This window comes from Pseudopodoces humilis, chromosome 2, assembly GCF_049639895.1.
Source record: "Pseudopodoces humilis isolate 2021_Gansu_Grassland_sample_001 chromosome 2, ASM4963989v1, whole genome shotgun sequence".
Taxonomy (NCBI): Eukaryota; Metazoa; Chordata; class Aves; order Passeriformes; family Paridae; genus Pseudopodoces; species Pseudopodoces humilis.
This window is the reverse complement of record NC_142201.1, coordinates 78,248,233-78,271,612: the sequence shown is the minus strand read 5'-3', so window position 1 is coordinate 78,271,612 and position 23,380 is coordinate 78,248,233. Positions and strand designations below refer to the sequence as shown.

The window sequence follows — 23,380 nt, the reverse complement described above, 5'->3', positions numbered from 1 at the left end:
GATGCAGAGGTGAGTTAGGAACGCCAAGGCCAACCCAGAGCTGAATCTGGTGAGGGATATACAGGGCAGCAAGAAAAGTTTCCACAAGTACATCTTCAGCACAAGAAAAACTAGAAAGAACATGGTCCCACTGCTGAATGGAGGAGGAGAACTGATAACAAATTATATAAGAAAGGATGAAGTTCTCAATGTCTCTGCCTGAGTCTCTACTGGTAAGCCTTGTCTTCAGGAATCCCAGGCATCCCAGGCCAGATGAAAAGCCTGAGACGTGAGGGAAGACATACCTTCAGAAGAGGAGGATCGGATGAGGAAGCCATTAAAAAAATTGGACATACAGAAGTCCACGGGGCTGGTTGGCTGCCCCCACAAGTACTAGAGGAGCCAGCTGATGTCACTGCAAGGCCACCCTTGATTATCTCTGAAAGATTAGAGCAACTGAAAGAGGTTCCTGAAGACAGTAAGAGAGTAAATTACACTTGTCTTCACAAAGAGCACTGAGAAAGATTCAGAGAACTACAGGCCAGTCAGGTTCACCTGAATCCCCAGTAAGATGATGAAGTAAATAATCCTGAAAAACATTCCCAAACTCATGAAGGACAAGAAAATGACTGGGACTAGTCAGCATGGGTTTACAAAGGGGAAATCACGCTTAGCCAACCTGATAGTAACCTAACTTGATGGATGAGGCAAGAGAAGTGAATGTTGCTTAGCTCAACTTTCATATGGCTGTTGACACTGACTGTCTCCCTTAATATCCTCATCAACTACCTGACAAAGCACAGGTTAGACAAACAGACAGAAAACTAGATTGAAAACTGTCTGAACAGTCAGGTCCAGAGGGTTGTGGTCAGCTGCAAGAAGTCCAGTTGGAAGCAAGTTACTAGTGGTGTGCTCCAGAAGTCAATACAGGGGCCTATGCTTCTTTAATGACCTGGGTGGTGGGATAGAGTGCACCTTCAAGGAGTTCAGAAATAATACAAAACTGGGAGGACTGGCTGATAGTCCATATTGGTGTGCTGATAGAACAGACTGGACACATTGAATAAGAGTAACCTTCTGAAGTTCAGAAGAGGGAAGAGCAAAGTCCCTCACCTGGGCAGGAATGAGGCAGTGGACCAGTTCATGCTGGGGACTGACCGACTGACACACCACTGATAAGGCAGACAAAGACCTGGGGTTGCAGCAGACAACAGTGATGACCGTGAGGCAGGAAATGTGTCATGGCAAAAAGAAGTCAGCAACTTCTAGGGCTGCATTAGGAAAAGTGCTGCTAGCAGCTGCAGGGTTCACTCAGGGCTGGTGAGGCCAGATCTGGAGTACTGAGTCCACTGCTTCCCAGTACAGGACAGATATGAACTTCATGGAGTGAGTCCAGAGCAGGGCCACAAAATTGATTAAGGGAATGGAACTTGTTTCATAACAGGAGAGGCTGAGAAAGACAGAACTGTTCAGCATGGAGAAGAGATGCCTCAGGGAAATCTCATCAATAAATAAATATAAATACCTGGTGAGAGGGAATGAAGAAGAGGCAGTCAGACTTTTTACATTTGTGCCCACTGTGAAGACAAGAGGTAATGGGCACAAATTAAAAAACATGAACTTCCATTTACTTTTCTGCACTCTGCATGAACAGTGGGATTGGACTTAATCCAAGGAGGTTCTTTCCAAACTAAACAATTCTGTGGTTCTGTGACAAAACAGCAATGAAAAATCAACTAATTAATCCTAAAGTGATGCTGTCCATAAATTAAGACACAGTAAAATATGCCAAATGCCTCATTCTCAGGAAATAAAATAATAATTTGGTTTTACAGCAAACCTAGTATTGCAAATGACTGAAAGAAAAGCACGTTTCTACAGAAACACTATGTAGCTCTGGAAACCAAAATCCTCTGTAGAATTATGAGTATCAGTCATTTTGAATTATATTAGAATACATTATTGTGAGGAAAGATAGCAGAGTGCTAAATCAAAGGAAATACAAATTCTGCTCTCTTTTAAAAGCTCTGCTTTTCTCATTAAAAAAAACCTTAAGAAAATTCAAAGCTTACAGAACTTACTATTATTGAAGCACAAGATATCCAATGGTAACTAACAAATGAAGATGGTCAGGTTGAACAGTCTGGTAAAAAAAAAATAAAATATAATATATCATACCTCCTATGATGTTTGTCCTATTTAAAAGTGAAAAAAATTATGAATTTTGAACTGGGAATATAGTCCATGCCTTGTGATTCTGTTTTCTCTGTTTCTTGATTTAAGTTTTAGAACAGGCATCTCTATATAATGTCTGATTAATGAAGGCTTGAGATCTTGTGTACATTCTTAGGAATCACTACAATGCAAATAAATAGCATGGAGAGGACAAGGTGAAAAAGACATAGAAAGAAAGAAATTTAAAGCATATCCTTATTTCAGATTGAAAAAGGAATGGAAGGCTGGTGCCTGAGCTTTGGGAGAGTCATAGCATACTGGAAAATTTTACTAAACTATGGATCAGCAAAGCCATGAATCAGAAGGCCAAATCTTTTCCTCTCATTTCCAAAAGAGAAAAAAAAACTGTTGGTTCTGAGGTCGGGCAGAAGAAGGCAAGGTCTGGCTGCCTAAATACTCACGTCTGGTACTGTAGTAGACACTGTAAAGAAACTAAAATACCTAGCACGTATGAAACATAAAGGAAAATATTCAGAGAGCACACAAACCCATCCAGATGAGAAAGAAACCATTTAGGGGAACATACCATTACATTATTCACAGTTACAGAGCTTCAAAAGATAATACAAAGCTCCCCAGATTTCAATATGCAGTCACAGAGAAATAATCATCTAAGAAAGCAGCATAGACTCACATTAACTTTGTGCCCAAACTAAAAGCTAATCCATAGTATTGCAGAAGATAATGCCTGTTCAAGATGTTAGAGAAATACTCACATGTAATATATGGATTCTTGAAAAAAACCCTATGGATTAGGACAGAATTATTTAAGCCACTAATTATTGGTATGACTGCAACCTTGGCAAAAGATCTGCCAATAATAGAACAGAAAAAGCCTGAGTTAGTGATCCTGCTGGCAGAATTATTGTTGAAAATTCACAAGTTAAGGCATGCACATTACAATGAACAGTAGAACTCTCAGATGGGTTTGTTTCCATACTTCCTTTCATCCAAAATTATAAAATCAGAATAAAACCTTCAGCTTCCAAAGCAAAGTATAATGAATAAAAAAGCTGAAAATTATTTTCACTTGAAGAGAAAATATGCCTCTCCCAGTCTGAAATCACTGTTTTCTGAGAATAAATTATATTCTAGAACCAGTAATGTCTGAGTATGATCTATACAATCCAAAGCAACCAATACCAAGTTTGCCAACTACAACACTTCACAGCTAACTAGCTACAATTCCTAAAAGCATCAGAAAAGATAGTGAAAATGAGGAAATGTAAGAACATCAAAAAAGTCATACAACCCTAACAGCAGTACTATCTTCTTAATCAAAATTAATTATGTGTAACTCATCTAAAAAACAGTAACTTCCAAGGGAGGAAACCTTCTCCTTCATTAACTGGTGTTTAGAAACACCCCATTTAGATCTCAAAATCGTGCATAAATACACTGTCAGTAATAATGTGAGAACAAATGGGGGACAGAACAGAGAGCACAGTGGAGCTTATGGCCAAGATATCTTGGCATTGGCTGGGTACAAGCCATATGATAGGAAACCGTGGATGTAAAAGGAGAGCTAGAAAAAGTACAGCATATGCCAATATCAAGGTTTTTGAAACTATGTAGTTTTGTAAGGCTGCCAAGTAATGAGAACAATATGCTGTCTAATAGGCTAGTAGGAAATTTTTGCTTGGGGCTGTCCCTGCTTAGGGCTGCAACAATATATAAACAGAACTTTGAGAAGAATCAATGACTTCAATAAACAACTTCAACTCAGAGTCCAACATCTTTTTGCTTGGGCTTTGATTTCTTTTTACTAGAGCTTCTTGCTTGGGCTACTTTTTGCAGCCCTCCTTTGAAGTCCCATCTCTCAATTGAGCAGCAAAAAATCACCTGGGTTTGGGGTTCTCTGAGAGGTTGCTGTTCTCTACAGGTAAACCAAATAAACAACACTTGAATAACTACTCTTAGAAAAATGTCACACTTTTCAAACAGGTATTAAGTACATAACACTTCCTGTTCCCCCACATTCAACACTGTATTCAAAAAGCAGTCTTTTCAAAAAGAAAACAGCAAGTCAAGGAATCAAAATTCTATTAAATAACATCTTTCACTTTCTGAGACATTGTTTTGACAAGCTTCTCTATATTGTTTCATTAGCAGCAGCATTTTTAAAGAAAGAAATGTCACATTAAGTAATAGGACTACATATCAAACTACCTGTGTATTTTCTGCAACATTAATTCCTCAAGATGGTGGAAAGTATCACATTGATGTGAAAAGTGGTTCCTGAGTTTAAGATTCAGCTCACTTAGCTTTAGATATATAACATCCAGTTTTCTATGTAAACTAGGCATTGTATCTTTCCTTTATAGTCACTGGACAGAAATAAGGACTTTGAAGGAAATTTTCAACAACCACATTTTAATTATAAGCATAGGAAGAGACTAATTTGGCCTAGAAATACTTACTTCTGTTCACAGACAGAAAGCCAGAAATTTCAGCTATAGACAACAACTATGTAGATCTTTCCAGGTCTTGAGACTTAGTTTAAATTAATTTGACCTAAAATCATAGAAAAGCAGCATTGTTTATAGCTAAATTTTGAGGAATTTGTTGCATACCTAAATGATATCTAGGTGTTAATTGTTTGTTTAGGTGCAGGTACCTTAAAAACACATACATTCCACATACATTTTTATGGACTACATGTATTATCAAACTGATATAATGTAAGTGAAAAAATGGCACCCAGTTTGTCTGCAATTTACTTCACTTCCTACATATCCTTTATCTCAGGTTAAAAAGGCAGTGAAAAAATCATGGAATATGGAGCATGCCTTTTATCATAGCAATCTTTTCTTTTTTCTTGTCTATTCTTCATCTGTATCTTCACCTTTGTCTTGACCTCGTTTAAGATATCCCGTTCCTTCAAGAAGGAAGGTTGGACTAGGTAACTTTCAAAGGTCCCTCCCATCTCAAACTATTTTATGATTCTATGATTCATCCCCTTATATTATAAACTTTCTGTGTGAAGAGTCTCTTACCAGAAGCTTTCTTAACTGGGCTTGAGGGCTAAACCAGCTTCAATTACTTCCCATGTGTATTGATGTATTGATGTGGACATCAATAACAAAAAAATGTGAAATTACTATAGAACTGTTGACATACTATGAGCCAGCTGCTAGACAGTAACTTGTTAAAAACCCTAGAATTCAGCATCCAGAACTTATTTCTAAAGAAAAGATATTTTAGGAAATAAAAAGAATGCAATTGAACTTGACTGAAATAGAGTTCACACAATTGGCTCCGAAGAACTGTAAAACATTATTAAAATCTATGCTTGGCCTTGTGTAATCAGCTACAAGGAGTTATTGAGGTACAAAGGATGAGGCCTGGGAAAAATGCTTAACAGCAACAGGTAAACAAGAAAAATTAAAATCTTTAGTAGTAACAGGCAGTATGTCTTTACTGAAGCTAATAGTGCAGAAGTTGTATGTGCAAAATGAAAAATAACAAAAAGGGAATTGTAACAGGAAACTGCTTAATATGAAAATAATCTATTCTCAATTGACCACTGATTCCTTTAGGCATTTTTCAAATGTAGTTGAGTAAAATTCTCTTCCCAATTCAAAGATTTCATCTTAGGCCACTTCACTCTGTGTTCCACCAATTATTCACTCTATGCCTTCCCCAAACTATGCACATACCAAAAATACACCAACAAGAACTGGCTTTCCAGACAGTGAGAAGGATGCAGAATTATAAGCCTGTGTGCACACTAAAAATGATAGAAGATATTTCCAAATTCACCATTTGTGTAACACATGTCAGGTTTCATAACTAAGAAAAATAACCTACTAGACCCTGAAAAAAATGCAGAAGGCAGAAGCAGAAACGTTCCCAGGTTTGGCTCCATGTGGCAGTAACAGATGACTGGCCATGTGACTTGGAAGTGCTCTTAGAAAAAAAAAAAACAAGAGTAACATTCACTTCCCAAAACTCAAGGAAAGGACAGCAATGTGGTGGATCTGTTTCGACATCACTCTAATGCTGCAAATATGGTTACTCTCTTTGCACTGATAAAGAATTCATCACATCACAAGAACACATGCTTTTTTTTTTCCCCAAAGGTTTGAAAAAATGCAAGAAGAACATAAAAAAAATCTTTATCAGCATGTCAGTTGGTGCTTTGATCTATGGAATTCTTTTCAGCAGAAAACTTGGTGGGAAAAATCCTTTACACTCTATAACAAGAACCATCAAAGCAGTTTAATTTTAAATGGTCAGAACTGGCTGATTTTTAGCACAAAGATGTTAAACTGCAACAAAGACATTTACAATGTTTCTACACAAATAAACTATTATTTAAATAAATATATTAAAAAGTGTATTAAAGACCTAATTTTCAGATGTGGTAGTGCTTAAAGGCCATATAAAAATTCTAATATCCCACTGATTCTGAAAATTTGAATGCAACCCCTCTGATTTCAATGCAACTCTAACAGTCATTTTGTAAAATAATCAATTAAATGTGTTGAACCACACTGGAAAACAGCATGAAAATGCAAAACACCTTTTCATTACAGCATATTAACAGAAACATTGGTTGGCTTAGATTTATCTTTCTCTGTCAGGCAAGATGAAATTGCATTAAACTACTTTTAGCTAAAGTGAGTAAGAAGAACAATCTGTGAATGAAGAATGTATATGAATACTCGGCCATGGCCACTGAGTTACAGAATCCCAGACAAGAGCATTATTGGATGACATGACTTGTTAACCAAGCCAAGAGTATTTCTTTCATATTCCATGCACAATAAACAGGAAATGGTCACTGCTGCAAGAGCTGAAAATAAAGAATAGATAAACAAATGAGAATATAATTAACAGTATATCAGATTTCTCTGTCTGGAAATTAATCCAAAAAGTATGCTGAAAAGTGTATGAAGCCTATGACAAATTTCAGAGTTGAGTCAGAACTCATGAGTTCAAAGAACCACCCCTCTTCTCTACTTGTTAAAAGTTATGATCATAAATTTGGCCTAGATAGTTTCTTTTTTTCACAGTAGCCATACACATGATGGCCAAAAATCCATTGCTCTCAAGCATCCTCAGATACTTCAGGTGATCTGTTATCCTACTGAATAGCTATACTGACATAAATCTGGTTTGTCAGGAAGCATGAAATGTTACAAAAAAATTGCTACCATGTAAGTGTGGCTGGCCCTATCTGACTGGTCTATATCCTCTGTAAAATAGGAATTTTGGGGGTTGGAGAAAAACTAAGAAACTAAAAAACTTGAAAACTAAGCAAATCTTGGACACCACTATCGGCAGTTGAGAGAAGGGGACATCCAAGTCAAGATCATAAGCCAATTGTATTCAGTATACAAGGAGTTTATATATGGTTTTACTAATTCGGCACTTATATAAGGTTCTATTTTTGGTAACAATTTCCCATTGGTTTTGCATTCTTCATGACATCAGTTGCCTGATAATCATTACAAAGTTTCACAACATATCTCTTGATCACTTCTACCCCAGGGAGTAGTTATCTGTATCTGTCTCTCCCATGGTTTCTGTTTGATTAGGCCCAGCACAGGAGGCTCCTTAATCAGTTCCATTGTGCTCTGTTTTATTCCCCACACACCACCACTGCTGAGGTTCCAGATGACTGGGAGCTGGCCAATACGATGCCCATTCACAAAAAGGGTGTGTAAAAGACCTCAGCACCCAGTTAGGTAATGGAAGAGTTTATACTGAGTGCCATCACACAGCAGTTACAGGATGGCCAGGGTATCAGACCCAGCCAGCATGGGTTTAGGAGAGGTAGGTTGTGTTTGACCAGCCTGGTCTCCTTTTATGACCAAGTGACCCGCCTGGTGGATGCTGGAAAGGTTGTGAATGTTGTCTGGACTTCAGCAAGGCCTTTGACACTCTCTCCCACAGCACACTCCTGGAGAAGCTGGCAGCCCACGGCTTGGACAGGAGCACTCTGTGCTGGGTTAGGAACTGCTGGATGGTCTGGCCCAGAGACTGGTGGTGAACAGTGCTGCATCCAGCTGGGGGCCAGGCACAAGTGGTGTCCCTCTGTCTGTGCTGGGGGCTGTTCTGTTCAATATTTTTATTGACAACATGATGAGGGTATTGAGTCGTCCATTGGTAAATTTGCAGATGACACTAAGCTCAGAGTGTTGATCTGTTGGAAGGTAGGAGGGCTCTGCAGAGAGACCTGGAACATTTAGATGAATGGGATCAAATTTATCCCACCAATGGGATGAAATTTAATAAGTTCAAGTGCCAAGTCCTGCATTTTGGCCACAATGACCCCCTGCAATGTTATAGGCTGGGGATGCTGTGGCTGGACAGTGCCCAGGCAGAAAGGGACCTGGGGGTGCTGGTGACAGCTGGCTGAACATGAGCCAGCAGTGTGCCCTGGTGGCCAAGAAAGCCAAGGGCATCCTGGCCTGGATCAGGAATAGTGTGGCCAGCAGGAGCAGGGAGGTCATTCTTCCCCTGTTCTCAGCACTGGTGAGGCCTCACCTGGAGTGCTGTGTCCAGCTCTGGGCCCTCAGTTTGGGAAGGACGTTGAGATGCTGGAGCGTGTCCAGAGGAGGCAACGAGGCTGGTGAGGGGCTGAGAACAGAAGCCCTACAAAGAATTGCTGAGGGAGCTGGGATTGTTCAGCCTGGAGAAAAGAAGACTCAGAGGTGATTTTATCACTCTCTACAAATCCCTGAAAGGTGGTTGTAGTCAGGTGGGGGTTGGTCTCTTTCTCCAGGCAGCAACTGACAGAATGAGAGGACACAGTCTCAAGCTGTGCCAAGCGAAATATAAGTTGCATATTGGGAAAAAGTTTCTATGGAAAGAGTGATAAAGTACTGGAATAGTCTGACCAGTGAAATGGTGGAGTCACCATCCCTGAATGTGTTTAAAAAAAGACTTGATGCGGCATTCAGTGCCATGGTTTAATTGAGGTATTAGGGCATGGTTTGGACTTGATGATCTTGAAGGTCTCCTTCCAACCTAGTCATTCTGTGATTCTGTGAAATACCCAAAAATCACATCAGTGAGGTCTATCTGCCTGTTGAAGAAAACCTCCTGAAGAGTGATACTGTTTCAGTCAGCAGAAACTAGACTGGATATAAAGGTGATTAGAACTGGCCTTTAAAGATCATTATGGCTTTGAGAGAAGTAGGTAAAGAATAAGGTTCTTTATAATACTGTAAATTGAGTGGGGGAAGCTATTTTTAGTCCTCAATTTTATATTTGGGTTTTCAATTTAAACTACTGGGAATGTAGAGAGCTGAAAATGTTGCTTTAATATCTCCCCAGCTGTGAACTTTCTCTGATAAGATGGAAAATACTAATATCACCTTATATGCATGCAGCTGCCTTTGTCCCAGAGGACCCTAGGACATCAACAAGCTATTCATAAAGAAAAGTATATTCACTCAATCACAGATTGCAGCAATCAAGTATTAGGAATACAAAACAAATTAGAATAGGAGACAAAACAAGAACATTTTGGGTACTTATCTCACACAAATCCCTGTGCTTATAGCTCATAATTAGACAACCTTATAAGATAATAACTTAATTATTCAACAGTTGAATTTCAAAAGTAAGCAGCATTGGAAAGGGAACAAAAATTGAGCCTTTCCTGAGATGTAGAGGATGCAGAATACAGGATTTCTAGTCAAAGGTAATTTTTTATCTCAGTGCTCCTAAGCATGTGCAAAGATGTGCAAGATAACTGTGGAGAATATGGAAAGTTTTAAAGAGATGGAACTGGAATTGTTTTAAGGCAGAGGAAGAATATTCAAGATTGTGAAAGGATGACTAGAGAACAAATCCATGGTGGCTCTAACATTACTAAATAACCATGTTATTTAACAACAAGGTAATAACCATGCTATTTAGTAGTTGGTAATAAGTAATTAGTAACTAATAATAATTTAGTTATTAATAATAACCATGTTATTTAGTTATTTAGAAAACAATTAAGTTCTTACTGAACCAAGATCTTTTCTGCAAACTTGTCCACAGTGAATCTGGTTTTATGCAATATTATGAAAGTAGCTAATGAAGTTCTGGAAATTCCTTTCAATTCTCCTTAACTGGTGCAAAAGTTTGAAAGGAGGATTGATTCTTCATTTAGTATTTGTTCAGTTCCCTGTTTCAGCTAACCTGTAACCCTTTCCTGCTCTAGTTGCAAGGCAGTGCTACATAAAAGACAGTGTGCTTATATCCACAATGGACTTGACAATTAAGTAACACAGGTGCATCATAAAATTGCACCAAAAAGCATAAGCATTGTGTAGTGGATATGATTTCTCCTTCAAATTTTCCTTTGCCTGGCATCAGTGTATGTACAGCTAGCAACTATCATCCCAAACAGCTCCCAACACACAAAGGTGATTTGGGTCCTTACTGGCAGAATCTCATTCCTCTTACTTTAAAAACTACTGTTGTCCAACTCCCTTCTTCATGTGCTCCATACCTCCATTGTCTTTCATCTACCTAGTCCTTCCTCAGCCTGTCTCAGCTCCTCCCTTAACCCTGGTGTTTCTCATGCACCACACTGATATCTGTAAGGACTGGTACAGGACCATCTTCATCCTCAAGTCTTGCGTTTCAGATACGAGGAAGCAAGCAGAAGATAAATCTTATTGCTCAAAGAGACAATTAAACCAGGGCTGATTTCTTTCCCACTTTCTTGTTTACCACTTTACAGCAATGGTAGCAGTGTCTAAAGTATGCACACACAGACAAAAACACACAGAAAATCTAATTGCTATTTCCTAGAAAGAGCAACAGAAAAGGTAACTTGTCAGAGGTTAAAGTTCATGACATTCAACAGTGATGTCTTCTGCTTCCTTTATTCAAAAACAGGCTCAAACCCTGGCAAATTATTCATGAGAAAAACATAAAATTTGAAAATGTCCAGTGGCCTGAGGAGACCATTCCTTGGATATACACTTTGCTGTTGGTATCTTCATTGCTTTGCCTTAAGATCTGATGGAGGTCAGGCTGAACCCAACAAGCAGCAGCAGAAGGCAGGTTTGAATGTACTAGTGAGGAAAAATACAGCCCCTACCCCAGCTGGCTCAGCCTAATTGGGGCAGGGAGGTCAACAAGAGCAGCTGCTTTGAGAACTCTGCCTTATGCCCCCGAAGTGCCAATCAGAAACTTGGCCAAGCAACCCTCAAGCCATGAAGGGGCAAAGGACTGAGTCAGGTGTAGTATTTTTCTTGCCACACCTACTGTGTTGGAATATGGAATACTTCAAGAATACCTCTCCAAAAATCTTTTGCTCTAGACAATCAAACACCCAAAACAAGTGTAAGATTCAGACATCTGTGTTCATCCTCGTTTGCATACCCAAGTGTCTGTGTCTTTCTCATGGGTCCTGCACATTTTTCCCCACTAATTTTATTAGCTACCCTAAATAAAAAACAAACTGACCATGGCTTATATCTGTCTGGCCAGTTAACCTTTCAGATAATAGCACAGTGCTTATAATATAATAATGCTTATAATATAATATACCTGCAATAAAGCTGCAATGTAGTCTTATGAGATGGTGGTGTTCAGGTTGGGAGGGAAAGTCAATCATTAAGGCTCCACCCTTAGAAGTAATTGAGTACTGATGAACAATCTTCTTTTCCATCTTGTAGAAAATGTAGAGTATTTCTGTTAGCTCAAATTTTCTAGGAAAGCTTTGCTTGCTTTTGCTTTTTTTATCAGCAAAGTGAAGCAAAGTTTCCATTGTTGGTGGTGGTGTTATGCATTTGGATGAAGTTGGCCCTGCAAGGAGCACTCACACTAACTCAAGTCTCATAACTGTGAGCTGCCTGTTAAGCAGAACGGGATATTCAAGCAGATGCAGTATTTGCTCAGCCCAGACTCAGCCTTGAGCATGTAAATGCTCAGAGCAAGCATCTGCAGAAGCAAGCAAATACTGTGCTACTGTTATTTGCGGTCTGACTAGAATTATGGCTCTCAAGGTCAGAAGGGTGAGTTTAGATGTTAGGTTGATAAAAAGCTCTTTTCTGTTTCTAAAGAAAAGCAAGAGAATGACAAAGCCAGTATCCCAAGTGCCTGCCTCTGAGTCCCCAGCCAAATACCTCTTTACAGTCAAGTTAAATGGAGGCTTAACTTTTCCAGGCAAGCCAAATAGCTCAGGCCTCATGATGCATTTCTATAGAAGGTAACACAATACTTTTTAATTGCTCTACCACTGTACCCCAATACTAATTCTGAAAATAATGACACTCAGATAATTAGAAAACTAAACAGTGACTCCAAAGATAAAATAAATAAAATTAGTTAAGGCACAGCACCTGATCACCCAAGCATTACCTGAAAATGTCATCTTAATATGACCAATACAGTGCTGTATTCTATATTATACATTCTTATGCAAGTGAGCAATGTGAACTCCTATGACATCTCCTCAATTGCTATCTCTGAAACCCCAAATGACAACTTAAATGTCAGCACTGTTAATTACTTCTCTATGAGGTATTTCAACAGAATATTCACTTATTGTGCTTGATTCAAAAAAGAAAAACTTAAATCTATGCAATATTACAAAACTTCAAATTATCTACTCTTTGGTCATTAAATTTAAATATGACCAAAAGCAGCTTGTACAATTGTTAGCACATTTTGTACTGTTGGAAATTAAAATTATCAAACTATCAAAAAATAATTTAAATTCGGGATGAAAACAAACCACAGTTTGTTTCCTGTAATCTTCTCAGACAGTACAAAGTCAAATTTATGCTGCTAGAATGTTTATTTTAATTTTTTCCTATAACTTGCCTATCTTAACCAGGATAATTTTTAATAAATTCTCATGTCAGTATGGCACAACATAAAAACTGAGGCAACTGTGGCAGGATATATAGCAACAGATGAAATGTACAGTCTCAAATTTAGCTGTCTCTTTTTTAATTTTAAAGATCACAGACAACTGACTATTTCATTTGAGAAGCAAAAACAAGTTAACCAAGAAGAATTTTTGTCTATAGAGCTAGAAAACATACACATACTGTCACACCATAAAATATTTTTTATATTTTTATGCTTCAGTGGGAATAACTGCAAAGGAAAGACTATGCCATACTGAAAGATGTTGCAGTAATGCTAAACACTATTATGAGTTTCCAGAAAAAGCAACTTTAAACAAGCGATTGTTCTTTTGTGTAGACAGTATCTAACATTATACAGATAAAATTCAACAAAGATCTTAAGTCAAAACAACCTCATGCAATGCTCCAGGCTTGGGTCAGAATGTCTGGGAAGCTGTGCAGTGGAAAAGGCCCTGGGGATGCTGGTCTATAGCAGCTGAACACGATGCAGGGTGTGCCCAGGTGCCCAAGAAGGCCGATGGCACCCTGGCCTGGATCAGCAGTGGTGTGGCCAGCAGGAGCAGGGCAGTGACCGTCCCCCTGTACTTGGTTCTGTCTCTTCGCCCAAATAGCAAGGGACAGGACAGGAAGAAATGGCTGCAAAGATGCACCAGGTGAGATTTAGATCCTACATTAGGGAAAATTTCCTCAATGAAAGGCTTGTCAAGCACTGGAATAGGCTGCCCAGAGAAGTAGTGGGGTCACCATTCCTGGAGGTAGGTAAAAAATGTGTAGATGTGGTGCCTGGGGCCATGGCTTAGTGGCAGACTTCACAGTGCTGGGTTAGAGGTTGGACTCCATGAACTTTAAGGGTCTTTTCCAACCTACATGATTCTACCATTATTTTTTGTCATCCTTAGAGACTGACACAGAAAGACTAATTTGTAAGTGTCACAAAAACAGGCCTAATGGGACCTTTATCTCCTGTCTGCATTCTCCCAGAGCACTAAGCTTAATCTTCAGGTTTCCTTTTACAGGATAAATTCTTAAAATTCTCCACTCCAAGGTTTCAGCCTACAGTATGACATATCAATTGGTTTACCTGGCAAATCCTACTAAATCCAAACTATTTCTGTTCTTTCCTTCAGTGATTTCATAAGCTGCTTAAGAAAATAGTAGTTCTCAGTTTAAACTAAAACCAAAATATTTCGAAACAGTAATCTTCATCTATATCTATATTATGTCAGGATTTATCAACTCCTGCCAGTAAATTAGTTAGGCACTTTCAGAATCTTCAGGCACATTTTATGCCCATCTCATTTTCAGAAGCAGAAATCCCTCTTGCAAAGGTTCTTTTTAAAATGTCATTCTTCTGTTATTGCTTACATCTTAGGGATTTTTTTCATAGATTTTATTGTCTCTCAGTGACTCCTGCATAGTTGTTGATGGATGGCTTATACTCAGCTATTCCTTTACTTTTCTGTAAATTAAGTTGGGGTGTCCATGTGCATTCAAACTAACATACAGAATGCAATTAATAAACTTTTATGGAGCTGCTATGAATCCATCATTTAAATATCACTAAAATAATGTGGTTTCTATGCTAAAGAAATGAGTCTGTTTCTTATGAGAACTATACTGAGCTTACTGGAACAAAATGTTCAATCAAATCTGTCATCTGAGATTGCAAAGTAAGTTGTGAATATATCCTGTAAATACAATCTGTATTTAAAGTTAAATACACAAATGCACTTAGCTTTTACATGCTATTACACATTGCACTACAAAACCAACACATGTCAAAGAATTCAAGTGACAAATACCTAGGAAGTAGGTATATAATCATTTATCACTGAAATTATATTTGAATTATGCTACTCCATTAACACCACCACTTTTATTCCGCTCTGAAAATATTCTATATTGAATTGTGTATTATTGCTTTAGTATTAGAAACTCTCAATCCCTAGTTACAGAGTCCAACATTTGGACTTGTTAAATTTCATCCCATTAATCATTGTCCAGCACACCAATCTGAAATCCCTCTGAAAGGCAGCTTCCTAGCAAATGCCTAGTTCCCCTTGTTTTTGTAAATAGATCAGTGTAATACCTTGTCTTGTTTGACATTTGTTCACACTCCGTTGTGTACCTGCCCTGATCTACTTTCTTTTCCTGCAGAAATCTGCTTATAGTTTTCCATTAATTTTAATCTAAAAGCTGATTTGAAATGAGCTTTTCTTTTTTGACTGACTGTCTGTCTGTCACAATTTGCAAGGCATGTTCTTTAAAGTCAACAAATAACAGTTTTGAGTCTCATAAGGCAAGCCCTAGTCAAGAGATTATGTGGATGAGCAAAAGCAAATAGAAAAGGTCAGCAATTTGATATGGGATTTTTTTAATATAGAGGGGGAGGTATTTAGATATACATAAGAAAATTAGAAACACAACTCCAGCTAGTGGCAATGGAATTGTCCTTCTAAAAAGCTTTGAAAATGTAAGTAAGAAATTAAAAAATTATTTCTCTGTATTTTTTTAAGTTGCCTCCCTCCCAATTCTACTTGGGCATGACAGATGGAAATTAAATTTCTGAATAACTGATTAGCACTGAGAGAGGGTAAGACAGGGAGGAAATTAAAATATATACACTGGGAATATGGCTGAAAAGTTCATTTCAATTGAGCAGATGAAAAAATGGAGATTTGCTGGCAGTTGCATTAGAAGTCACTTCTAGTATATAGTACTTTAAATCATCTTAAAGCTCAGTATTTAAAATAAATATCCCCAAATTTCACTATTTAAAAAAAAATCTCAAAACTATTTCAATTATAAGAAATTATATTTCAACATTAACTTAATTACAGTAAGTAAATAATGAAGAAAAGTATAATGAAGTATTAAAAGTGTAATGAAGAAAATGTTTTCAGGGCTCAGAGTGCAGCAATTGGTCCCACAGATTTCTCCTGTCATCCTGAGGTGCTTGGCTACAAGGGAAAACTCTTATTTTCCAGAATGAATGGCAAACCTCATCAGGGAGCTCCTGTCACCTGTTCTAGGCGACCCTGCCTTGGCAAAATGATCTCCAGAGAGATGACCTCCAAAGGTCCATTCCAGTCCTAATAATTCTGTCATTCTGTGACTTTCCCGAAACTTTGTATATAATTTTTAGTCTCTTATTAAAAAAAAAAAATTAAAATTAAAAATCATATTTCACAGCTTGAAACACCATTTCTGCTGACACAAAAACCATCTGCCACAGGACAGTATGTAGGAACCCAATGAAATAGATTATTCCTTTGAATGAATTGTATTGAATTTGAATGGTATTAAAACTGCTGTTCACTTGGCTAATTTGAGTAAATATACTAAAGGAAAAAAAAAAAAAAAAAAAAAGCCAAAGCTGGACATGTAGTGCACAGAAATAGACTAGCAGGTCCTAACACTGCTCTGTGAAATTTCAGGACAGTACATACAAAGTAAATGGCACCATCCTGGTAGAAAAACTCACTGGTGTTTGAAGAGATGTAAACTCCTCCAATTTATTACTGTAAAGAGCTGAAATAGCTGTGCCTAAAAGCATTTTGTTGTTCAGTAGGGCAGACTGAAGGCCACAAGAATGGAAAGACATCAGACCAAGGTCGTTTGCAAAGTAATCTGAAAATCATTTGAAGCCCTTTGGCAAAAGCATAGCTAGTCATTCAGGGAGGAAAGGGTAATGTTCATCCTTTTCATTATCTAGTAATAACAGTGTTTTAAGGGGATGGGGAAAAAAAAAAAGAAAAAAAAAAGAAAAATAAAGAAAAAACACCTTGCCTACTGATTTCTTAAATTATGGTAAAGAAAAAGCACATGTTCTTTACCTTCGGATCGAAGGAGGGACGCAGGGAGTGACCGCGGGATGTCCGCGTCGCTCCCCCTGCGCCCATAGGGGCAGTTCTCGGCCCTGTCCCGGCCCTGTCCCGGCCTTGTTCCGGCCCTTCCCCGGCCCTTCCCCGGCCCTGTCCCGGCCCTGTCCCGGCCGCCTTCCCGCCTCGCCCGCCGCCCTCCGCGTTACCGTGGCGACGGGCGGGAGCCGCGGCGGGACGGGCAGCGGGGCTGGCCGGAGTGCGGGGCTCGTACCGCGGCCACAGCGGCAGCGGGGGCGGCAGGAGCGGAGCGGGGAGCAGCGTAGGTAACCGGAGGGGAGGGGGCGGCCGCGGAAGCCCGGGGGGTGCTGTCCGTGCCCCGGTCTCCTCAGGTGTCCGGCGCAGCCAAGGCTGTCCCTGTGCCGGTGTCACCTCAGGTGTCCATGTCCTATGGCTCGTCCTGTGGCAGCATCACCCCTGGGGCCCGGTCCTTTTCCAGCCAGCGCCCCTTTGGCAATTTCACCTCAAGTGCCTGCTCCCTGTGGAGCCAAGGCTGCAGTGCCATGTGTCATTGCCCACACGTCTGTGGGTTCTGGTACCCGTGTGCTTGAGAGCCCCACTGCTCTTCCCCGCGAGGAATTAGGGCTGTTTGATGCTCCCCCGTCACCCATAATGTTCTTGCATGCAGGCAGGCATGTCCTCACATCCCTGTGTCCTGCAAGCACCCACAGAACCGGACTGGTCTCAGCAATAGCATTAGTTCTGACCTTCCTGCCGAGGTATTTGAGGACTGCATGTCTTGGACTGCATCTGCCAGGCAAGGGAGTGACCAGTCAATAGGAATCCGAAATGCTGTTTGGGAGCACTTAGAGCCTGGGTGGAGATTAATCACGGTGTGCAAAGGAACAAAATGTTTGATGAACGCAGCCGTGAATCTATGGCAAATTTAGATTCATGTGCTTCAGAATGTCTACGCAAATCATTGACATCACACAACAGGGAATGATCCGAAACAAATTTCCGTATGGAGACTCAGGGCTAGGTTCAAGCTCAGCACCACCTCTGGTATCTCAGTGCTGCAGCAAGTGCAAAAATTGCTGTCAGAGAGCTGAGCTTACTCCCGAAGCTTTTGTCTTGCCCATTCCAGCCTGCAATTAGAGCTGCACTCCCCTGTCCTTGTTTTTTGCTATGAGAAAATTGCACAATATGAAATGAAAACAGAACTATCCAGTTTGTACTATTTGGCTATATCAACTAATGCATTTAAGAATCTGAATTACTTGACTTTTGGTGTTTTAACAGGTTAAAACAACAATCAGTGTTATGGAGGAGGACTTAGAAGTGCTCCAGCACCAAGCTGTGACTATGTATGTAATGACTTACTGTCCTGGGAGTTGAATATACAATGGAATTAAATTATGTAGGTTTATTGAAAATGTGAAACACAAAATATTAATGATTTTGAAAGCAAACTTGATTCTCTATTTCTTCTGCTTTCCATGCAAACTGGAGAAACTGCTGGTAATTAAGACATCTTATTGCTGTGGCTAATACTCTACTCACTGTTTCTATTAGTTATTTAAATGTTTTAAATATTCATACCTGAACTGGGGGAGGGGAGGGGGAATGAAAGCTATGTGGGGTTTTATTAAGATGTTAATAAACGTTATTTCAAACTTTTTTTTAAAAGTACTTGAAGTTGCTAGGCTACAGCAGTATAAACTTACATATCACAGCTCTTAAAACATTAAGAATCTTGAAAACAAGATTCATTGCTAAAGCCCTAGCCTTATTCTGCACAGATAATAACCACAACTGTTCTCCCCAAGTATTAAGTGCACTTTTCATAGGAACACATAATCATTTTTCATTTTTACATAATCCAAGTTTAGTTCTTTTAATGTTAATCTAGAAAAAAAATGTTAGTATTTAGTTAATCTAGAAAATGTGTTAGCACAAAGTCTTTCTAAAGAAGTGAGAACATGAATAAGATTTGATGTTGGACCTCATCCCATTCAGCATCTTCAAGGAACACACAAATGTAAGAAGTACTTCCCTACTTAACGACTGAAACAGAATATTTATCCATCATAAATTTGTAGGTAAACTTACAAACTGCTTTTCAAATAAACCTGTTTATTCTGTCATTATTTCCAAGAAACAACACAACATGATACGATGCACATTAAACATAAAGGTATTTCTTAAAATAAAAGAGGCATGATCTATCGTATCTTATTCTGGCCCAAGAAAGTTTTTAATGGGATTTAAAAGTGTGCTTTGTCATACTGAAGAATAATGCATGCACTTTTCATGATAGATATAAATTGCTGCAGTAAAATATTCTGGTTAGTGTGCCCCCCCTTTTTTCTTTTGCTTTGAGGGAATCCTTTCTTCATATCATATCTATATGATTTGCAAAAGTAGCCATATAAAAGCTTGAGTTAGAAAACCCCAAAGGTACTGCTATTCTTTGGCTACAAGTCAGAAGCCTATTTCAAAAATTCAAGATTCTGCCTCCACTTTATTTTAATCAACATAGGAAATTTCCGCCTATTGCAGATGAATCTAGAGGAATTTCTCCCATCAGAAACCATAATTCTTGCTAGCTAGTTATTTCTATTAGCTATACAAAGTATCTGGAAGAGTAATTTAGGATACACCTTTGCTGAAATGAAACAATTTCAGTCTTAGACTGACAGTATTCCAGGGATAATGCAGTGCCTTTAAAATTTGGGAAAATGGCTGAGTAATGGTGGTGAAAATCAGGACAAATACATTCCAACTGCAAGGACACATAAATCACAAATTGTCTATCCATAGATGTGTATGATTCAGTATGGCTGCAAGTTGTTAAGTAAGTTAGTTATAGTTCTTGTAATGGAACTTCAGGGTAGAAGATTCTGTCACAAATGGTTTGTATATTTCCTATTTTTAGAGCAAGGTTTGCAATAATAAAATGAATTAATATTGACTGTGGAAGCTGTGGCAAATATTGAAACCTAATGAATATACTATGTAAGACTAAGTTTTGCTTGTGTTTGCATAAATATGGCCATACTTATTTTCCTATTTGTGTAGGATGTAAAATGTAAATAATAAGGGAAGAAAGTATTAAGTCAAGACAAACAGTATGAACCAAACATTTCTTAAATCATCTGGTTTTTTTATATCTGTAAAATAACTTTATTCTAGAGTGTATGGACAATACCATTCTTTCTATGTCTGTTAGGAAACACTAAGAAAAATGCAGACATGTGCAGAACTCCAAAGCAAAAGATGGATAAATAGAGCTAGAAAGGTCTAACTAGTGCAAAAATCGTTTGTGATAAAGGCCTGGAGGTGGTAAAACTTTTTATCTGGATTTTTGTCTAAATTTGCATGAAGATAAATAGTTATTAATGGCAGAAGAATATGACTCATCTTTATTTTCACTTACATGGAGACAGGATAAAAGAAGACTAAGAGCTTACCTACACCACTTTAAAGTGAGATAACTTTAAGTGTTTTGAGCTTTTTCAAAGTAAATGAACCAAAAAAAGAAATAGCTGCCACTTGCTGAAGTACAAGTCATTACTTCCCTGTATGATGAATCCATTCCAGCAAACTGGGAATGCTGACTCTGCCTGAGTAAAAAAAAACATGCCTACTTCTTTGCTTATGAGAAAATTTGGTTCTTTGTGTGTTTGTTTACATGATGTCTTACTAAACAAAAGTAACCACTGCATTCCACATCCAGTGATCAAAATATATTCTCATGACTGTGGTGCCATATAATTTGCCATATTGTGAGGGGGTAATTAGCACTAGTGGATTAAAGCAATAGTTACTGCGGCAAGCAGCACCTCTCTGCTAGTGAGTGGGGATGACTGGGGATCTGTTTTCAATACCAGAGCCTTGATACAGAGTAGTTTTGGTAGTAGAACAGCAGCAGTAATCTACAACTTCAAGTACAGATTTCCTTTTGCTGCTGCAAGTGTGCTTAGAGGATCCAGGTAAGGAATTAGAGAAAATGAAGATAGGCTGAGAAGCTCTTTCACTCCCTTTTATATAATGATGGCTTAATGTTCAAGAAGCATGCAAGAGCTGTTAAGAGAAATTTTTTTTTAGCAACAAATGCAGAATTTGTCATGTGAAAGAAGATCTGAAAGAGGTGGGTGAAATTTAAGAGTGAAGGGTGTCAGCCATGGTGGATCTGAAAGGGTAATCTGATGATCTAGGCTAGAAGTTGTATTCTTACTTGCATAACAATATTTAGATTATCCATGTGACAAAATAAAGCAAGTGCCTGCTTCTGAAGGCTGAAATCACATACCTGAGTCGTTGCTGGTGGTTCACCAAAGTTCTGCCATGTGACATTTGAGGAGGCTGGAAGTGCACTGGTCTTTAGAGCAGTATCAAGGAAAAGGTAGTCCTGATGCAGCAGGTAGACCTTATAAAGCAATATAGCTTTATCTTCTGTTTTCAAAATCCCATTTTATATTCCACCCAGAGGCAATCAGAGTTTACCCATCATTAATGCTACTTTTGAGATGGGTTCCAGGCACTTGGGAGGGAGGTGTTTTTGTTTTGAGAGACATACATCACTTGCTTGCACTTTCGTTATTGTCATTCTGTGATTCATATTAAATATCAAAACAGCACTGCCAACAGTTTTAACATTAAAAAGTCATTAAGATTTATGTGTGCATTTAAAAAGCCCTTCCAAGCTTAACATTGATATTCTTACAGTTTCAAGGATTTGTGGATGTAAAAGAAGCTTTAAAGAATTTAACTTTTAAAAACCATGCTATGTTTTAATTGTGATATTATAAATCTTAACAAATTCGCTCAAATGTCCTGTAATAATTATCAAAACAAGGGATGTGCACAATTTAAGCACCAAATAAAAGATTTGTGATAAACCCATATCCACATTAAGGAGCTGTATTTTCAGTTTAGTGCAGTCAAAAGTTGAGCATGCAGGCAAACTCAAGATTGATGAAGTGAGGTTGCACCTACACTTGAAAGCATGATTTACCTTTCCCATTTCTTTCTTTCTTTCTTTCTTTCTCTTTCTTTCTTTCTTTCTTTCTTTCTTTCTTTCTTTCTTTCTTTCTTTCTTTCTTTCTTTCTTTCTTTCTTTCTTTCTTTCTTTCTTTCTTTCTTTCTTTCTTTCTTTCTTTCTTTCTTTCTTTCTTTCTTTCTTTCTTTCTCTTTTTCTCTCTTTCTCTCTTTCTCTCTTTCTCTCTTTCTTTCTTTCTTTCTTTCTTTCTTTCTTTCTTTCTTTCTTTCTTTCTGTTGCTGAAAAGTGGTTAATTTGATCACAATTAAAATAGAATTGTAGCAATGGAAAAAAAAAAAATAGTTTTCTCCCTTATTCTTTATTTGAAAAAATAAATCTCTTTATGTTTTTAGAGCTTCTCCATGTGAAGCTGAACTTCAGGAATTAGTGCATCAAATTGACATCATGGTAAACAGAAAGCAAGTAGAATGGGAAAGAAAGATGAGGGCTTTGGAAGCAAAGATGGATATCCAGGATCAAGAATTAGCAAGTGCCCAAAGCAAACTGGATCAAAAAGGTCAAGAGGTATTTAAGAATATCACATTCTATAAAGAAAGTATTTATTCTGGTAGTTTCTTATTAGTATGCTTTAAATTCTCTATAAGACTGTTTGTTCTATCATGTAAAATACCAAACACCCCTTAAAGGTCACTAATTATCCTTAGTGTTTTGTTTTAAAGTGTGCTTCTGTTCTGAAAAGTGATTGTAAAAATGTCATTTAAAATCTCATATTTCTTGTATTTCCCTAAAGTCTACATCAAATATTCTTGGGTTAGCTGTAAAAAGATAATTTGATGTTTTTCCTAAATGCCAGCACTTCTTATTTCATCAGAAATTTTAAATGGAAGAATGCAGTTCAAATAGGTTCCCAAAATTATGTCTTTGTTACTCCTGTTTATACCTGATTTTTAACATTTTGCATGATATATCTTTGTAGGATAATTTTATTCATTGTGAAGATTCAAAATGTATTACTACTTAGACTTTCTTATGAAACTTCAAGCCCCAGTGTACCTGATATTGTCTGTACTTCACTGGCTTTTCTGCTGAATAATTATTCAGAAGCATCAAGAAATCCTTGCATAGCATTCAGTTCTAGTTCAAGCCAGCTGTATTTAGATGTTTAGGCAAGGGCAGCCTTGTGTGAGCTAGGTGGCTAAATTGCCGTGGGAGTTCTAAAAAGGAAGTGACTCTCCCTAATGAGCAATTAGGAACTTGCCCTTAGTCCCTGCAGTCAGAAGAACCAAGAGAGGAATTCAAGTAGCCCATCCTCAAAGCATCAATTTATTTACTGTGCAGAGACATTATCTGAAGTACTCTAGCATATTATACCGAGCTTCCAAATGCCCCTCCAGAGAAGCACAGGTGCCATGCATATTTCTCAGGTCTCTGTGAAACTGTAATAATCCATGATACTACAAATGGCACTGCACTTAGGGAGCTGAAATGAGTCTATGGTGTCTTCTGGT

General features: G+C 38.2%; 1 protein-coding gene across 1 annotated transcript in view; it reads left to right on the top strand.

The window, feature by feature from the left end:
* Positions 1-18,190: 18,190 nt before the first annotated feature.
* Positions 18,191-23,380, top strand: part of DEUP1 (deuterosome assembly protein 1) — a 40,247-nt gene continuing 35,057 nt past the window's right edge. Inside the window, exons 1-2 of the mRNA XM_014248514.2 lie at positions 18,191-18,234; positions 22,265-22,436. Of these exons, the coding sequence (XP_014103989.2) occupies positions 18,191-18,234; positions 22,265-22,436 (216 nt within the window). The remainder of the gene's footprint in view (positions 18,235-22,264; positions 22,437-23,380) is intronic.